Raw genomic sequence first — 19414 nt, forward strand, 5'->3', positions numbered from 1 at the left:
TATCTCAAATGCTTGAATATGTCTTACCTATTCAGACAAGGCTTATCCTGTTCCAGCATCAAGGTCATTACTTGGCCATCTCACCCTGCCTACCATGTCTTGGGAAGGGGTCCTCTGATTACCAGCGCATCATAAATCACTGGCTCACAGCAGATTGTCTTTTATGTTTGAAGTACTCATCCAATATGTACATTGGTCTTTCAAGCATATACTTCCTTTTATGCAGGTCACAAAGATTACCAACAAAGCTTGTGTAAGTGCAGTAACTAATCCCAACTGACACCCTTTCATGTTTGGAGGCTTGCTGATAGCTGTGTATTGTTTTTACCCTCTGGGTTTCATGTTTCTCCTTATGTTGCTGTAACTTAATACATGAATGTATGTCTTCTAAATCTTTGTACAGATTGAGGAACTGTAAAAGTGACTATCTTTGTACTACTTCTGTTGGCAAAACATAGATTTGCCTTTTTTTGTTACTACATACTTGTGTGTCCTTAGTGGAACTGGCCTGGTTCTTGGAAATCCATGCCACTTGGAGTAGTACTGCTGCCCAGCCATTTGCTTTGTTGCCTCCATCACAGATAGATACATCAGAAGCTGGACCAAACGCCATGATAAATGCCACTGTCCACAGTACCTTACCTCATGGCCTGCAATTTACTTTATTTGCTAGATAACTATCTGAGTAGGCCAGCTGACTTATGAGTAGATATTCTTTGATATATTGCTCATGTTAAAGTTATATAATGGGATGGGAATTTTAAAAGACCATTCACCACTTACATAAAGTTGTTCTTTTTTATATTTTATTTTGGTTACAGACATTGTCGAATGCCAGATCTGTTGTAGTACGGTTGCAGTGGCACCCCTAAGGAAGCAGAGTTCGGTCTCCTTCTTTTGCATTCATTCATTATTTCTTAATCTGTTAAATCTGCTACTACAAGTGTCTCTTTTTAGGGATAATCCAAAAGCACTTTTCGGCTAACTTTATTTTGTATTTGTAGAAGAGATCTCTCAACAGCGGAAAAATGGCATAATCTGTTATCGCCATTGCAATGTGGTCATGCACCAGTCCAGTATCATGTACATATATATAATATGGCTTACCATCAGAATGTTGAAATGACAAATGGTTGAAATTGAATTGGTTGAACACACTATATTGAATGATCAAAATGTTGAAATAAAAATAGTCTAAACTCAATGTCGAAATTATCAAATTTGCCCATTTCTGCACTGTAGTGCGATCTCAGAGTGGATATATTTAATAGGGGTGTGTGGGGGGCACAGGGGGGTGTAGCCCCCCTGCAAAATAGTAGAGTTGATCTCATTGCTTTTTCATTGTAAGATTGTAGACATTTTGACAATTCAGTGTTTTTGGTTGGGATCTTATTTTTTGACCAAATGATAATTAAACATTTTGCCAATCAATATTATGATGGTAAACCATATAATATATATATATATATATATATATATATATATATATATATATATATATACATGTGTGTGTGTGTCTCGTGTATTTCACATGCTGCTAGATATTTTAGGACATTACCACTTTGACAATAAGATTGATTGCCTGTACTCCAAACTGTATTCAGAGGGTGATTTCTACAGCTTTCCTCAGATATAGTTATCATGGTGGCTGATGCATGCCATGAATGTCTATTTTAACCTTAACAAGTATAAAGCACTCTGAATATATTACAAATTTTGCGAAGTAAATGACTGAGGTATTTAATGAGAGAGTTTTCTAAGTTTAATTATTTATGTATTTGAATTTATTTTTTGATGCGGGGCAGTGATCCCAATGTACTTTTTTCAGACCTAGACTAGGTTAAGAAGACAGCAGTAAATTATAGTCCAAGTATGCGTGGCTTACAGTAAATAATGTAATGAAGTGAGTACTTGCAAGAAACACAAATCATTATATATACAAACTTTAAATTAAACTGAAATGGTTTAGCATTAGAACTGATTTATTTGTTTATACTGTTGACACTTAGTCCTTGAAAAAGATTCTGTGTGTTCCACTCCAAAGTCCATTGTTCACCGTTTGTTCCCTGAGTTGTCTCTTGTGGGTGGGCAGTAGTGGGAATTCCCCTGGAAGGCATCAAATATAGTCGTATGAGGAATGTATCTGGCAAAGCTGTGTAGCTATATCTTTTTCCATCTGATGTCTTTGATGACAAATATATAATGCTTGTATGTCATGATAAACAACAGAGGTCTTTCCTTTGTTTCCCTGTACTTTCTGGATCTGCTGTACCTCTGTGTATCTGGAGAATAGCAGACCGCTGAGATGCATTATTCTCCCTTCATTGAGAAAGTACAGATATCTAGTATTTGTTTTCCTCTTATGTGTTAGTGATGGAACATCTGCAAGCTGTAGATGTTCAAAAACTGTTCTGCCTTAGTAAGGTATTTGTTTTAGTTAAAATAGGGTGTGAAGGTCAGATTCCTGCCTTGGATTAAGAAATATTTGCATGGCTGAGCTATTGGAAAGAGCTTTCTTGCTGAAATGTGGAGCCATTAAAAATGGTGAAATTAAGTACCATTATGTAGTTAGAGGCAGTGTTACATGTGAACTGGCCATTGGTGTGTGCTTCTTGTCACCAGAGAGTCAGCTTGTGATGTAAACACTGAAGACTTATTTTGATTAGTGGGGGGGGGGTTTGCATTTTATGCATTAAGCACTAGCAGTGGTTTAGAGGATTACAGCAGTCATTCATTCTTAGGGTGAGTAGAGCAGCAGGCAGACTGTCAAGGGCCGGTATGAGAGGATACATATTACATATGCACCCTGTCATGCTTCAGTTTGGAGTGGGGATTGCTGTATTGGAAAAAGTATCCACCTGTAGACAGCTCTTTTTTTGTTGCCGGCTAAACTTTTTGTGACTGAGAGATGAAATGGAGGTAAGTTGTTTATTTTATGTATTTAACATTTGTTGACCGGGAAAGTCCAACATGGACAGAGCCTATTTTCAGCGGAGGCCTGGGGGGAAACTCTACAGAATGCATGTGGGAAGAAACCGGAGTAGCCAGAGGAAACCCACGTGAACTCAGGGAGGACAATGCAGACTCTGCACAGAAGGCACCCCAGCTGAGAATCAAACCGGAGAACCTCTTGCTGTTTGGCGACAACATTAACTGCTGCACCACTGTGCCACCCGTATTTGGAGGACAGTCTGTAGAGGAGTAAAGAAAACAAATAATTGTAAAATCCTTTACATGAAAAACTTCTGCTTTCTCTTGCAGTAATGCTTCAGAAGTGGGAGTAATGTTAGGTTTCCCAGGTTTCTGCTGTTGTTGACCTTTTATAAATGAAGGCTGTTTGTTTCACAGGTGGCATATATTTTTTGGCTATATGTGATCTTTGGTGTTTTTCTTACTGACTTGTATGATCTCTGCTCTGCTCTGCCCCATCTCTGTATCTCTCTCTCTCACACACACACACACACACACACACACACACACACACACACACACACACACACACATATATATCAATCATATGGAGATGCAAACCATTCCAAAACCTTTGTTTTATAAAGTAGGCTTTATTTTTTTGTTTTTTATATTATAATATGACATCTTGTGTATCTTTCATTTTTGCATTTAGATAAAGGTAAGTTTTCTGCCTGTACTAAGCTGTATTTTTATTATGTTGACTGTGAAAGATCATAGCTGGACTCTGATTCTGGGGCAGGTTCGCCTATTAGGCAACACAGAACAAAAATATAAAATAAACCCTTATGAGTTGTGGTCCGGAAATGTATAGCAACCCAAAGGTATTTAGTGGTAACAAAGGGGAGGAAGGGACAGAGCATTTAAGAAACTTGCAGAATGTGGCTTCGCCTTTACTTTTCTGAAGCAGATTTAATCTTGGGCTCTTTTCGTTGGCATTACTTATGGTTTCAGGCCATGGCTGAATGGAATGTTGAAACTAAGATTGTTAGAAAACAGTTCTAAGACCAATATAAGACATGGTAAACTGAGAATTTTCTTTGCTGTTTTTCCATTTCTGTGATCTTACTCTAACTAGATTTTCTCTCTTTTGTCCCCTGTATATATTTCTTTGCTTGCTGGTGGTAAACGACTGCTGCAGTCATGTGCCACGGACAGACAGGTAACTATTTTGAGAAACATTATTCACAACTGTTTAAGAAAGGGTTAAGCATATTTTTCTTGGGGTTTTACCTTCAGAGTGAATGTTAGTAGCATATGGCTTTTTCTTCTTCAGAGTATAAAATAATTGCATTTGAAAAAGGGAAAACAAATAACCAGCTGAAGCATATTTTTGAGAATGTTCTTTCAAGCAGTTTTCTGTAATGTGCAGTCTTGTCACTCCAGTCAATGAGGATTGCACTGCACCTAGCAGCCTGCTTCACGAACAAACATACAAGTCTGTGTTGACCAGATAGAGGAACTAGAGTATATGACTAACTTTGGAGGCCTTTTACGGTGATTACTGTTGGGATTTCCTCTTCTGGTGTCCCCAGCTTGGCACAGTTCAAAATTTTCTGTAACTGCTGTGTTTGGCTGTGTGTGTTGTGTAAGATTCCAATCAGCTCACGTTCTGATAACACATTTTGGATTAGAAAAAAATATTGAACCCCTTTGCTCCCACTTCGTTTTAGTAGCTCCCACAATTCTGGTCTTAAATCTAACACTCATCTTAAGGAAGCTCCTGGGCGTGACATCTAGAATGCCAAAACCTTCGTGTTCTGCTGTCACCAGATCAGTAGTGAAACTCCACACCAGCACTGCCTGATGATGTTGCATAATGTGAATCACTGTTGCAGGTACTGCTCTTCAGCCCACAGTAAATGCATAAAGAAATGTGAGGTGTTTGTCATAAAAGTTTACAGCTCTGAAAAGTGCTACGTGCAGGGTCAGTTGTTCCATTCTGGATTGGTGCCAGACAGTAAGAAGGTAAAGGGTCTGGGTGCTATACATTAATCAAAATCTGCCTGTGTGGTAGCCTCAGACTTTCCCTGTCAACTGCCAAAGGGTCAAATGTACACCCCTTGATGACAGAAAGGAGTTAAATTCACAGCTGTTGTTGGCTGACAGTGAGAAGCGTGTGGGAGGTGTACTTGTAACAACTACCTTGTTGGGTGGCATGTGTAAAAGTTTCTGCACCATCTCCCCATCTTGAAGCATCAGGAGTATAACAACCCTCTGCCAGCTCACATGGCGTAATCCCTTCTATCAACAGTGACAGCTCAGTAGTTGATACAGGGCAGTCTGCTCTCCTGAACTCCTCTTCGGTTGAATAAGACTTGTGAACAGCAGACTCCTGTAGGAGCTTCTGTGATAGTTGGACTCGTAGAGATGGCCCAGCCTTTTGACATTTACATTTGGTGAGTCTCGCCCTTGTCAGTGTAGGAGTACACTTTCAGGAATGTTGTTTGATGTCAGTGCCAGATCTCTCTTTCTCAAATTTCTAAGACCCCTGTGTCACCAATTGTGTTTACTCCCTTTAACATGGTATTTGCCGATTGCCTGCTCATTGCCTCAGATTTGATGTTAATATTCATTCATTCATTACTGATGGATGTCCGTTCTGTCCTCGGAACTGAGCCAACCTTTATAACAAGCTTGCGCGAGCCAAAAAAACTCTTGAGCCAAGCATACCCATAGTGCCCCTCTCTGTTACCTCAGATCTCATTTGCCGCATAGATATCAAGACGTGTCAAGCCAGCTCTCAGCTAAGTCATTTAGAATTCCTTACTTCAAAACTTTCTTTGGCGTTTTTTCTGGTTTAACTATAATAATTTACCTTTATTTTTATTAGCTGCTAGTGTCTTCATACTTGTTTGAGTGTCTCTTTCCATTTTCTTACCAAACTTGGTATTCTTGGTACCATCACTGGTACAGGCCTTTTCCTTTTCTCAGTCTAGCTTACCTTATGAGGTAATTCTTAATACCATTGCTAGTATTCCCCTTTTTCTCTATTGTTCCTATCTGTTTAAAAAAAAGATATATATATATATATATTGTTTTTTTTCTATTTACTGTTTCTCATTTATTTGACTGGCGTTAGTTGTTTCTTCTCTTGTTTTTTGGTGTTATACTGCTGTTGGATGACCTTGTTCCACTATGGCTGATAAAAAGGGAACAACAGGATTCAAACAATGCGACCAAAGTACTAGGAAAATGCCAAACTCTGACACCAATCTGTCTTGCGTTTACTGCCTGGGTGTTCTGCATTTGTCTGTTAAACTGCAGTGTGACATATGTAAGGGCTTTAGTTCCCGCACTTTAAATGAGAGAAACAATAAGCTAATCCTTAAGGGTCTTTTGAAAAAACCCTTTTTGGAGGCTGTTTCTGGGTCGGAGGGCTCATCCCCTCCTAAAAAAGAACTTAAATGAAGGAGCCATTCCGTTTCTTCTTCCCTCCATGGCACTGACTCAAAATCCTCAGAACCGAAGGCTAAAGTCCCGAAATTGGGTCCAACAACCTCAGCACCAGGGCCTCAACACCCCTCTACAGTGCTGTCGACCTCAACTAGCCAGTTCAGTACTGTCCTCCGCAACATTATCTCTAGCACCAATCATGGTACCGATCATGACCACTGAACCATCCATGTCTTTTTCTTCTGCTACAGTTCCAATCTCCCTTTGGCACAAAAATAGTACTCCCGACTCCGGTCACTTCCCCCTCCCTACATATTGCTGGTCTTGTGACCATGGTGCCAAAAGGTGAAACAGCCCCTCAGACCCGATACTGCCCCGTGGCAGATCCCTTTTTTTGGGCAACAATGCAGTCCGTCGGGGATCTGCTCCTTCAGGAGCCTTTTGGAATTCGATGTGGTGAGACTTGTGGGTTGGCTCCTGATGGCCAGAGGAATCACAACTCCTTCTAAACCCTCCCTCCCGGAGCCGAGGGATTTTCTCCACAGACTCCAACATATACTCCTCCTTCGACCTCCCTATCAGAGCTCCTGAAGAGTGGCCCGATTCCTTACCTCTTAAAGCAGTCGGGAGACGTTTTTCTCTGCATCACCTTGCCTGGTGAATGATGACCACAAATTCTTGGGTGCAAACAATAATTGCCAGAGGTTATCACATACCCCTCACTGCTTGCCTGAGGCCGCTAAGGCAAAAAAGACGGGACTGGAGGCCAATCTTGGACATCAGCATCCTAAACAAATTTGTCAAACAAAATTCCAGATGGTCATGGTTCAGTCTATCCTGCCCTTCTGGAGAACGATGACTGGATATGCTCAATAGATTTTCAGGATGCATATTACCACATAAAAATGGACAAACTCTCCAAAAGATTCCTTCGCTTCCGGCTGGCAGACTGTCATTACCAATTCTGAACACTGCCCTTTGGACTCGCTATGGCCCCCAGAGTGTTCACCAAATGCATGGCAGTGGTAACAGCTCTCTTGAAACTGCAAGGATTCCAGGCGATTCCATATTTAGACGATTGGCTCCTTACAGCTCCCACCAAGCGTCTACTGGCTCCAGCCTTACATTACACTCTAAAACTAACAAAATACTTAGAGCTCTCAATAAACAAGGAGAAATGGAAGTTGACTCCTTCTCAAACTCTGGAATTCATAGGTGCAGCTTTCAATACTCAATTTTGCCAAGTCTCCCTTCCATGTCACAGATTAGAAAGACTGAGGTCCCAACTCTGGGTGATACTCTCTCAGGACAAGTTTCAGCTCGGTCATTCCTTCAGCTTCTAGGATCAATGGCAGCATTGATCCCTGGCGAGACTGCACATGAGACTTCTTCAGTGGCTTCTACTAACACAGTGGTCTCTGCCTTTTTTAATTTCTCCAAGTCTTTTGGGTTTCTAATACCATGACGGGAATGGACCCCATTCCTAAGTCAAAGTACGATTAAAGTTCATGAATTTAGTATTATTTCACTCTTTGATGTTAGCCAAAAGTGCTCTTCGCAGTACCCGAAATGTGCCCATCAGTGACTCTTCCTGCAATTCATACGGTGTTACATGAATTGGTAACATATTTAAATATGATTGTAAATTCTTTTTTATAAGACTAGTTGCTCCTACTACTATTGGAACTGTCTGGGTATCTTTCTTCCACATGGCTCTCGTTTCTACCTGTAGATCAAGGTATTTTATGACTTTGTTTCTCTCTCTACGCAAGACACTATAGTCACTAGGTGTGGCAATTTCAATGATCAATGCTACTTTTGTCTTCTTTTCTTGGATCACTATGTCCGGTTTTCTAGCATCTACCTTTTGGACTGCTGGAATTGGGTGATCCCATGTGATGTAAACTTCATCATTTTCTATGATTCTCTGTGGCTCATGTTTCCAATGTTTTTCAGCCACTTTGATACCGTAATGTTTGCACAATCTCTAGTGTAACAATCTCGCCACATTATTATTATACCTTTCAGTATACAGTCCCTCTGCCATTAGAGCATCGCAACCAGCAATAAGGTGTGTAACTGTTTCCAACTCGGTTCAACAAAACCTACATATGTCTGTTTCTCCCACATGTTCAATGGACTTAGTAAACCAGCGTGTACACAGCCCACTGTCTTGGGCTGCCAATATTAACCTTTCATTTCTTGATGTAAATTCACCTCTCCTTAACCATTCCTGCGTTCGTTCTTAATCAACGTGAGACTCTTCCAGAAGTTTTTTATACTTGCAACTATATTTGTTTTTTTCCACATTTCTTGCCTTCTCATCTGATCCTTCACCTTATATTCTTTCTTTTCTTTTTTAGCACATTCAGTTGCTGCCTGGTTTTTATCCACTTCTGATTTGATTTCCATTCCTGCTTGACATCTATATGCTTCTGCTAAATTAAGCAGAGATGTCATCTTAGATTTATTCTCCTCATGTTTCAAAACTTTCACCACATTTGGATCTTGTGAGGTCAATAGATGTGTGTGGAGTCCCACGATTGCAGATCTATACATGTAATCAATTTCAAGGAGGCCCATACCTCCTTCAGAACGGGGTATATATAATGTTGGTATACACTGATTTTTATAAATCATTTGGTGGGCATGAAGCATCCTTCTTGTTTTGATATCTAATCTATCCAACACTTTTTGGAGCCAGTCAATCACTCCAAAACTGTAAATTAGGACACGAAGACCAAATTGATTTATAGCTTGGATCTTGTTCCTAGGTGTCAGTGCTGTTTTCAGGATTAATTTAAGTCGTCTGAAGTACTCCTTACTAAGCATTATTCGCATTTGTTCATGTTTTATTGCTGATCCTTCATCAATTCCCAAGTATTTATACACCCCCTCTTGCTCAAGTTCTTTTATATCACATTTTTGTCCCAAACTGATGTTTTCCTGGTACTGCAGTTTTCCTTTTTTAAAGGTTGCTTTTGCACATTTACCAAGACCAAATGACATTCCGATATCATCTGAAAAAGTTTTGACAACCTGCAGCTGTGCTTTCAGTTCCTCATCTGATGAGCTATACAATTTTAAATCATCAACAAAGAGAAGATGAGAAGTCATTAGACTTTGTTGTTTTCTAGAAGCCAAATTGTAGCCATGGCCTAGGCTGTTAAGTAAGCAGCTTAATGGGTTAATGGCAGGGCAGAATAACAAGGGTGACAGAGAGTCGCCCTGGAAATCCCCCTTTGAATTTTTATCCCTGGGATAATAATCTGTCCTTTATCATGGCTTAATTGCAAAGTGGTCTGCCACTGTTTCATGGTTACTGTAATGTAATCAATTAGTGTAGGGTGTATCTTATACATTTTTAAGCAATCTTTTATCAATGAATGTGGGATACTATCAAATGCTTTTTGTAGTCAATCCATGCCATACTTGGGTTCTTCCCCTTCTTACAATTCTCCACTATAACTTTAACAACAAATGGTCCTTTGTTCCATATGACTTTCTTTTGTTGCCCTTTTGTTCTACTGCCATAATTGACTTTTCTTCTAAATGATTATAAACTCTATCAGCGTCAATTCCCGTGTATAATTTGTATGTTGTCAGAAGACAAGTTATTGGCCTATAATTTTTAGGGTAGCTTGCAGGTTCACTCTTAAGTAAGAGCATTGTTTTTCCTGTTATTAACAAGTGCGGTGTGTGTTTGGGGTGCATATATAAATAGTTCTTACTCATGGCTAAATCATCGTGCAAAGAAGTTAATACTTTAAGCCAAAAGTTAGGTACTGCATCTGGGCCTGGGGTTTTCCAGTTAGAGGCTTTTCTTAACTTTGTTTCAATCTCTCTGGCTATTTCATCCCATTTCATATCCTGTACCTTTAAACTTCTTATTCTCTCTTTTACTTCTGTCCATTTAGCATCTTTATGTTCCACAGGATCTTCATAGATACTTCTCCAAAATGTATCTATTTCCTCTTTATTTGGCGGTCTATCTATTCCTTTTACCTTATTTCCCAGTTCTCTATAAAACTTTTTTGGGTCATCAGTAATTTATTTTGTGTTTTTCCCTTATATTTATTTTCGTGTCTTCTAAGTCTTTCCGCCTGTTTTGTAATTTTTAGTTTATCTCCAATAGTGCATAATAGATCCTGGTCTGTTCTAATACCTCGCATTGCTTTTATCACATCTATCTTTCTTAATATTTTCATTGATCTGTTCCCTCTTCTATAATCTTCCCAGTGGTCCCCTTTGACTCACCCGGTGTCCTTTCAGATCCGCTTAATAAACAGATGCAAACAAGATTTAATTTTGTGGATGAAGCCAGAAAAAGACCTATGGAGTCGCCCTTTCTCCCCCCTCTTAGCCCAAGGCCATAGTGACCACAGATGCTTCCCTGATAGGGTGGGGAGGGGGCACTTCCAGGGAAAGACAGTCCAAGACACTTGGTCCCCTCTGGAGGCCAATCTGCATATCAGTGTTCTAGAACTGAGGACGGTGCTTCTAGCATTGCAAGCATTTCAGTCTGTCTTCACGTCAGGGACAATTGCTATCCAGTCCGACAACATGTTAGTGGTCTGGTATATCAACAAACCAGGGGTAACAAAGTCATACCCATTGTGTTGAGAGGCCATGAGAATTTGGCAATGGGTAATAGCTTCCAACTGCTTACTGATAGCAGCACACATTCCCGGGGATTTCAACGTGATTGCAGACAAACTGACCAGATACATCCTCTTGCCTCACGAGTGGTCCCTCAATACAACCATAGCGACGAAGATCTTCAGCCGTTGGGGCCAGTCTTGTTGTGACCTATTTGCCTCTCCAGCAAGTCACAAATGCAGCAGCTACTTTGCCCTAATCCCCCCCCCCACAGGTGGAGTCCCCATGGAACGCTCTAATACAAGATTGGCCCACGGGACTTCTTTATGCTTTCCCTCCCCTTCCCCTGATCCCACAATTTCTAAAGAAGGCCCTTCGATCGAGAAGCACAGTAATTCTCATTTCACCCTACTGGTTCTGAGAAGTTTGATTTCCCTTCCTTTGGCCTCACCTAGTACACCAACCATGGATTCTGGATTCAACTCCGGAATTACTGTTGCACCTGCAGGGGTTGATGCATCCAAACATATCGAGTCTCAAACTGACAGCTTGGTTTCTAATAGCCAGGCAGAAAGATCTATCCTCCCCTGTTCATAACATTCTTCTGGCTTCACACAAACCATCCACCAGGAAACTTTATCTCAACAAGTGAAGGAGATTTACCACTTGGTATCGACAGAAAGAACCAGACCCCTGTTCAGCCCCAATTAGTGCTCTATTGGACTACATGTCAAATCTTCTCCATTTGGGAATGGCAGCCACCACTTTGATTGTACCTGGCTGCTATTTCAGATTTCCGCAATGGCTTTCAACATTCGTCCTTGCTTTCCCACTGTCTCTGTAAAACCTTTTTGAAAGGTGTCTCTTATATTAGACCTCCGTTCAAAGAACCAATTGAACCTTGGAATTTGACACTAGTTCTGCAATCATTGACTCGATCCCCTTTCGAACCCGCTGCCACTTGCGACATAAAATTTTTATCCTGGAAATCCCTATTCTTGGTAGCTATTACCTCAGCAAGACAAATTTCTGAACTACAAGCCTTATGCATAAAACGTCCCTACATGGTCTTTCATAAGGACAGAGTATCCCCCTGGACTAATCCCTTATTTTCACCCAAAGTTATTTCAGAATAGACCATTAATCAAACAATCGACCTGCCAGTCTTTTTCTCCAATTTTTCTAATGAAGGAGAATACTGCCTGCATTTTTTGGATGTTCATAGACGGTTATGATTCTATTTCGACAGAACTAAATCACTACGAAAGTCTGACCAGTTATTTGTTTCCTATTCAGGATCAAATTTGGGAAAATCCGTTTCTAAGGTGACTCTTGCTAAATGGTTGAGGAATTGTATATGCTTCACTTAACAACAAAACAAAATTCCTCTTCCAGCTAAATGGTTGAGGAATTGTATATGCTTCACATACCAACAAAACAAAATTCCTCTACCAACTAAAGTCAAGGCACCTTCAACCAGATCAGTAGCGACATCTGCTGCCTTTCATTCTAGAGCCTCCATGGATGACATCTCTGCAGCAGCTACATGGGCTACTCCTCATACCTTTATCATTCATTACAAATTGGACTTGGTCTCCAGGGGAAGAGCATCCTTTGGTTCAGTGGTGCTCAGGAACATCCCTCCATAGGGCCACCCAGGACATAAAGTAGCTAGGGACTCTGTCCCATCAGTAATGAATGAATGAAGATTAACAACATTAGATAAAGAAGTTATGCTCTTACCATAACTTTCCATCTGTGTTGTTGGTCTTCATTCATTCATGACATCCCACCCTCCTTCCCCCTCCTAAGGCTCCTGGAGGTTCGGATTTGGTCCAAATCCTATTATAGGGAATTTGCTGAGAAAAAGCCTCTGCTTTCTGTCTCTTATGGGCAAACTCAATCTGAGGTTACAGAGAGAGGGGCACTATGGGTAAGCTTAGCTCGAGAGTTTTTTTGGCTGGCGCGAGCTTGTTATAAAGGCCAACTCAGTTCCAAGGATGGAACAGGCACCCATCAGTAATGAATGAATGAATGAAGATCAACAACATGGAACGTTATGGTAAGAACATAACTTCTTTTTATCTCTCTCCAGCCCTTGATAGTGATAGGAGTAGAGGATGTTCTCCCTTTGTCTCATTATGATCTAGAAAGGGCCCTGTTTCTGAAATTAACATGGTTAATGAAATCTCCCGTCCCTGTAGCTCACCTTCAGATGACCCCAGATTTGGGAGACTGTCTAGCTAGCTTATGCGGTCCACTGTGAGCTGGCTATTTGCCCCTGTGCCTCCCCCAAGAAATGTCTTGGTCTTTATTTGGGCAAGAACATGGGGGAAGGATGAGTCCGTTCCATCGTGGAGCCTAAATAAAAGCAAAAAGCCACTTGTACTGAGATTGGAAGGAATGAATGTGAACAATTTAAACACAACAGAAGTTTATTTATCCACTTTTCGTCCAAAGGACTTCATCAGAAAAAAAACTTGCATTCAAATGCAAATCTTTATATATATATATATATATATATATATATATATATATATATATATATATATAAAACATAATAGGATAATAGAATAATTGAATCGCAGTTCAAAATTTTAAAGACGTAAACTGTTAAAAACAGAAAAAATACAGGAAAAACTCATGGGTCCCCACCATAACATTATATGTTTTCTAATTTTCATCCTTCTGTCCTTAAGAAAGCACTTAATGTTATTCACCTCATTTAAACCAGTTTCTTGGTCAGCTTGTATCTTGATCTGCCACATAGTTTCTTTTTTTCTCTATAAAATTCTTATGCCTCCCTCCTTATCTACTGGTACTTGTTTCAACACAAAAAAGAGAAATTTATTAAAATTCTTACATGTGATGTGCTTGTACAAAGGGTTATTAGGATTATTAGTTTTTAAAGCATAAATGTGCTCCCTCATCCTTTTATTGAAGGCTCTGGGGTCATACCTATGCAAAAGGCTTCACATCCCAGGCATACACTGATTTAAACAATTCCAGCAGAAGTACAAGTAAACCTCCCCACTGGCTGTCAGTACAATGTTACTACATAATAACTTAATATAACTACCCTCATGTATATTATCTGCAGGTAGTGCAGAACCCAGTCTTATAAGTGCCTTTCGGTTTGTTAGTAAGGGTAGGTTTAACCAGAGTACTGTCATGCTGTAATAATGTCTTTAAACTAAAATTATTTTTGTAAACAAAGGTTTTTCCTCCACAGCCTTCCATAACCCCCCAGTTGTCCTGGATTATCTTCCTGATAACAAAATTGTCTACAGACGTATCCAAAGCACAAGCTAAACCATTGTTAACATTTCTCTTTCTATTATTAGTGGACAATTTTTTTAACAATAAGAGGTTGATATAAAATAGGAGCAAAAGGAAAAAAAAAGGAACCTCTCTTGATTTTAACCTCACCTGCACTAGCAGCTAATACAGAATCATTATAACCTTTAGCAGGGAACAGGGAAATAATACATTTAATTTCTTCATCAACTGCATCTTCTTAAGTCATGAGCCTGGAGGCTGAAATAAACTGTCCGCTGGGAATATTATTCTTTGTAAACTTAGGATACTTGCTGTTCTGGTGCAGGTAACAGTTGGAAAATGTATTTTTTATAAAATATACTGCTTCCAAAAGACCTCCCCTTAACATCCCATTTTAACAGAAGATCCAAAAAAATGTACCTCACATTCATTCCTTCCAGTCTCGGTACAGCAAGTGGCTTTTTGCTTTTATTTGTGTTTGATTTGCCACTTATTTGCCTTTCGTCTTCCATCGTGGAACCTGTGTTAAAGGGATGCACTCCTCTGCTTTAGATGAGAGGGGTGTTCTTTAGTAACACCCAGGTGAGTGGAGTGGCATTCTGATTAAACATTCCAGACATAGTCCTATATAATTTCTTTATTCCGGCATTGGTCCCAAGGTTCACAGGGTTTTGCACCCTTGCCATATGATAAGGAGTCTAAGACTTTGGACAGGGTGGGAAAAAATGTGCTCCTCCCAGATTTACTTTGTCTTACCAACCTTTTATGCAGTGGACAGTCTACTGCGGACAGCTGTACTGCTGTTTGGTAGACCACTGGAGTGTAATTAGAGATTATCAATGTGCTTCTTATTTTTATTTTTGCAGGAGGGCTACTCCCCTGCACTTCCCTGTGTGTAGTACCGCAGAGGTCCACATATGCTGAGAGAAAATATGAATAACTTAATGCACTTTTCTCCAAATTAGTGTAGCCTCTGCAGAAGTGCATTTAGAGATCATGGGTGGTGGATGTGCAGCTCTTGGCTGGTATGGCAGTTTGGCATGAGCAGAAAGTTAAGATTTGTTAACTAAAATTTGATATGCCACATGGACTGTTCTCCTGTACACTTGGTCTAAGGTCCCTTAATTAGCCATCTGGATTGGACACTCTAAATTGGCCCTAGGCATGAGTGCGTGCATGTGTGTGCCTTCTGTGGAAGGTTGGGCGTCGCGCTGGCAACTCAACACCATAAAACTCTACTGCCAGTCATGAGCAGACAGGTGATCTGCTGTGGCGACCCCTAACCGGGAAAAGCCGAAAGAAGAAGAATATTCCATTTTCAGTTCTAGCAGAACATCTTGAGTGTGGGTATCAAGGAGGCTTTGAACAGACCTTTGAATTGGCTTCTAGCTCCCGTTAACTTTGAATTTGTTGACACTTTGGTTAGGGCAGCAGGTTCAGGAGTGTGTCTAGATCTGATTGTGCCTGTCCAAGCCATACTTGATGACCTTTCCATCTTGATGCCTCTTTTGAATAGGCCTCTTAAGACTCTGTTGAAGAACTCCAAAACAGGAAACGGGCAGTAACCATTATGAAGAGTGTACATGATGACCATCACCTGACAGCTTTCTTTTTATGTCAGCCCAGTTTTCTAAAGAGGCTGTTTTCCATAGCATGAGGAGATCTTTCAAGTGCCAGTAGCTCTGCCTGTCTCATTCCCACTCACTACATCTCCTGGGGAAGACTACTCCACTGGCAAAAAACAACTGGCAGTCACAATTATTGCCTAATATTCACACAGGATGTTAGTCCCCATCTTGGTGAGCATGTGGCATGTATCACTGGGTTGCAGATTTGCTTGTGGACAGTCATGCATTGGAATTTTGTCCTTTACCAGAAGTGGTTCTGCTGAGGACCAGATGGTCTCCTCAGAGCTTTTGGAGTAAGTCCAGACATTACTGCTGAGTCTTGGAGTCATTTCTGCTTGTATTGAAAAACAAGAAGATATTGTTGGCACCTTTTTCTGAAGGGAGACTTGAAGTTCAAATCCTATCTCAGACCAGAGTATTAATATAAAAGAAGTACACTATTGTATTAAATTCTGGATGTTGACTGTTCTGGAGGTAATACCTCTACTTCCAGAGGGCACCTGGATTGCGTTACTGTACAGACACCTTTTGGGACATCAGTATGTAAAGGAGACTCCATTTATTTTGGGGTCTTCACCTTCAAGTTGCAATCTGTGATAAAGATTTATTTATTACTATGCTATTTATTTCTTCTGTGTATGTTCTGCACAGTGGCTGATTGCCTAAAACACTTGAATGTTTGTTTATGAATAAGTTTGAAAGGTGATGCCACAATATTGTGAAACTATGACATTTTAACCCTTTTGAAAGAGGTCTGTGAACCTTTCTTTAAATTATTCTACAGAAAAGTTAGAAAAATTGGTTTGCTTTGTTTGATAAATGTGTATCGGATATGTGAGCTACCGTTCCAGACTGTATGATTATTTATCATTTGCTTACTTCTGCAATTTTGGTTCTGCAAAGAAAAAGTTAGATTTTTTGTATTATACTTATTCTGCTTTTGATTTAGTTTCACATTCGTTGTTTTAGTATGTTTTGTGTAAGTTTCATTTCCTTACACAGTTCATCTTATGCCTACAGCAAATTTGAACTTCAGCTTCTGTGAGTCCCATCATTAATGGATCCATTGATTCGTTTCAGCTTCTGTGAGTCATATCATTAATGGATCCATTGATTCGTTTCAGCTTCTGTGAGTCCCATCATTAATGGATCCATTGATTCATTTCAGCTTCTGTGAGTCCCATCATTAATGGATCCATTGATTTGTTTCTTTTATGTTGCATAGAGGAATGAGTGTAATGGTGTTTGCTTTCCCATTTATATTTAAGAAGAGGGTTGTTTTTGTGTGTGTATTTTAGGTCCCTTCCCCAGCCTGACATATACTTTTTCATACCGTGATTACTTGCCATTCCCTTTCATCCTCTGTAAACAAGAAATGGAGATGTGGGCAGCACATTGATTGTCATCTGCTTTGTGGGAGAGATTCTTCTGTTTATCTGTTTGGTTTTTTTGTTTCTTAACTGGGTGAGTGGGTTGGTTCAGGGATCCTTTTTAGCCATGACCTAGACCAAATGGCATCTACCCACCCCACATGATATATAAAACTGAACATAAATGTAACTGTCAAATACACAAATGTTTTGTTTGTCCTTCGGCTTTTCCCGATTAGGGGTCACTACAGCGGAACTCCGGTCCGTTAATGATTGGCAGTAGATTTTTACAAACGCCGAGGTGCTAGCTCTACGTCTAACCTTCAACGAAGGCACGCCCATTTATGCATGCCTTTCGAACGCCCACCCAACCGCGGGGAGAACATGCAGACTCCACACAAAAGGCACTCCTCACACTCCAGCCGAGAATCGAACGGGAGAACCTCTTGCTGTGAGGCAACAACGCTACCACTGCACCACCGTGGATGCTATATCAAATACACAAATGTAATTTACTATAACTGAAATAATGCATAACAGGAAAACTAGATGTGCAGACATATTAGCATAACATAATATGTAATTAATCAGATTTTTAATTTTTGAATGATAGTGTAGGGTAGGGTGAAGTATTTACACTTCTTAACACTATTTACAATATGTACATGGTGTGCAAGTCGCAATGTGACGTTAAACCAAACTACGGATTTAACATTTGTCACAAAGGGGAAACATAAGTTTTCCTTTTTTAATTGTAGCATCACTACTGCTTGCCATATAGGTAACATTCCACCTAATTTCAGAAAGTCATAAGTAAACTGGGTGTATATATGGATAACAGACGTAACTTTGACCACCACATCTCAGTGGTGTTTAGAAAATCCTGCCTTGCATAACTAATCTTTCCTAGTATGTTGTAAAGAACCAGAGAGGCAGTTTCACTTTATTCATCCCTTATTAAGTTCATCATTGAATGTAATGTATCCTTTGGCGCATACAGCAATAAGCACCTAAACCAGATTGAGAGACCTAAATGTTTCCTCACCAAAAGAATCTTGGATCGCGGTACTGTTGGCTAAAAGTTCTGTGTCTGTTTTCAGCATCTTACAGACTTTTGAGGGGGTGGTTTGTTGCTTAGTTTTCTGTGCTGTGAACAACTCAACACTCTTTGAAACTCCTTCACATAGATAGAACCAATGGTAAAGTAAGCACCTGCTCTAGAGACCTAAACTTATGCTACCAACTCAGCAGTACCAGACAGCATGGCAGATACCTAACCCAGTGTATTCACCATTTCTGCAATAGCCTCCATAGTAGCCTTTAAAACAAGCTGTGCACAAAAAAATACTAAGTTCACTTGGGCCCACAAAAGTAAAAACACAATAAGAAAGTCAAGACTAGTCTGTGAGGGATTGAAAATTTTCATTGGAGATAACTGGAGAAGGTTTATGTAATGGAGAGGGCATAGTCTCCCACTATCACATGGTGATGTGGCTGAACTTTCTGAATGATCTCCTTAGCCATAAATTTAGTAAGAACCTTTGAAAAGTGATGTATGGCTACCATAATTTCTAGTTAACCCTCGTTTGTGAAGCTTGTACAGTAATATTGTACAATGAAGTGCACTGACTGAAAAGTCCTTAACTGATTGAAGGTTGATGAGAATTACATTCAGATTGTTTCTCTGACAAGATTTGGTTGAAATAGGCAGGAATGTTCTCTCTCCTCACTGTTATTTTGCTATAGATTTAGAGCTATTGGCAAAGAAAGTAAGGGAGTCTCAAATTCAAGGATACAGTTAGTATGTTACCAAGTAAAGTTAGTTTTATTTGCAAGTGATACTGTTTTTGTACTTGATAAATCCAGAAAAGGACATGTTGGTGTTGTGGAACATTTTGATATCAGGTCTTTTCTGGATATAAAATTAATGAAGACAAGACAAAGTCTGTAGTGTTAAACTTATATACCCAATTATGATTTGGCTCAGCAGTACCCATGCTTATGGGGATGTGATAAGATGAAGTGATTAGAAGTTTAGATTATAAAAGATTTTGTTATGGCAGCTAAAGATACACGGGAACAAATAAAAATAATACAAAAACTGAGAAACTAGAAGCTCTTGATTAGGGATAGGAAGATGATAAGCAATGAAAATGTTTAGTCTATTTGGTG

At 39.8% G+C, this 19414-nt stretch overlaps 1 protein-coding gene across 2 annotated transcripts in view; it reads left to right on the forward strand.

The window, feature by feature from the left end:
- Window positions 1-19414, forward strand: part of MAST3 (microtubule associated serine/threonine kinase 3) — a 1680970-nt gene that overhangs the window by 453796 nt on the left and 1207760 nt on the right. Inside the window, exon 4 of one of the 2 annotated variants that reach the window (XM_044090757.1) lies at window positions 4112-4132. The exons of the other annotated variant lie outside the window; for it this stretch is intronic. Within the exon in view, the coding sequence (XP_043946692.1) occupies window positions 4112-4132 (21 nt within the window). The remainder of the gene's footprint in view (window positions 1-4111; window positions 4133-19414) is intronic. 2 annotated transcript variants of the gene reach the window in all.

Source organism: Protopterus annectens, chromosome 13.part0, assembly GCF_019279795.1.
Source record: "Protopterus annectens isolate FY-2018-M chromosome 13.part0, PAN1.0, whole genome shotgun sequence".
Classification (NCBI taxonomy): domain Eukaryota; kingdom Metazoa; phylum Chordata; order Ceratodontiformes; family Protopteridae; genus Protopterus; species Protopterus annectens.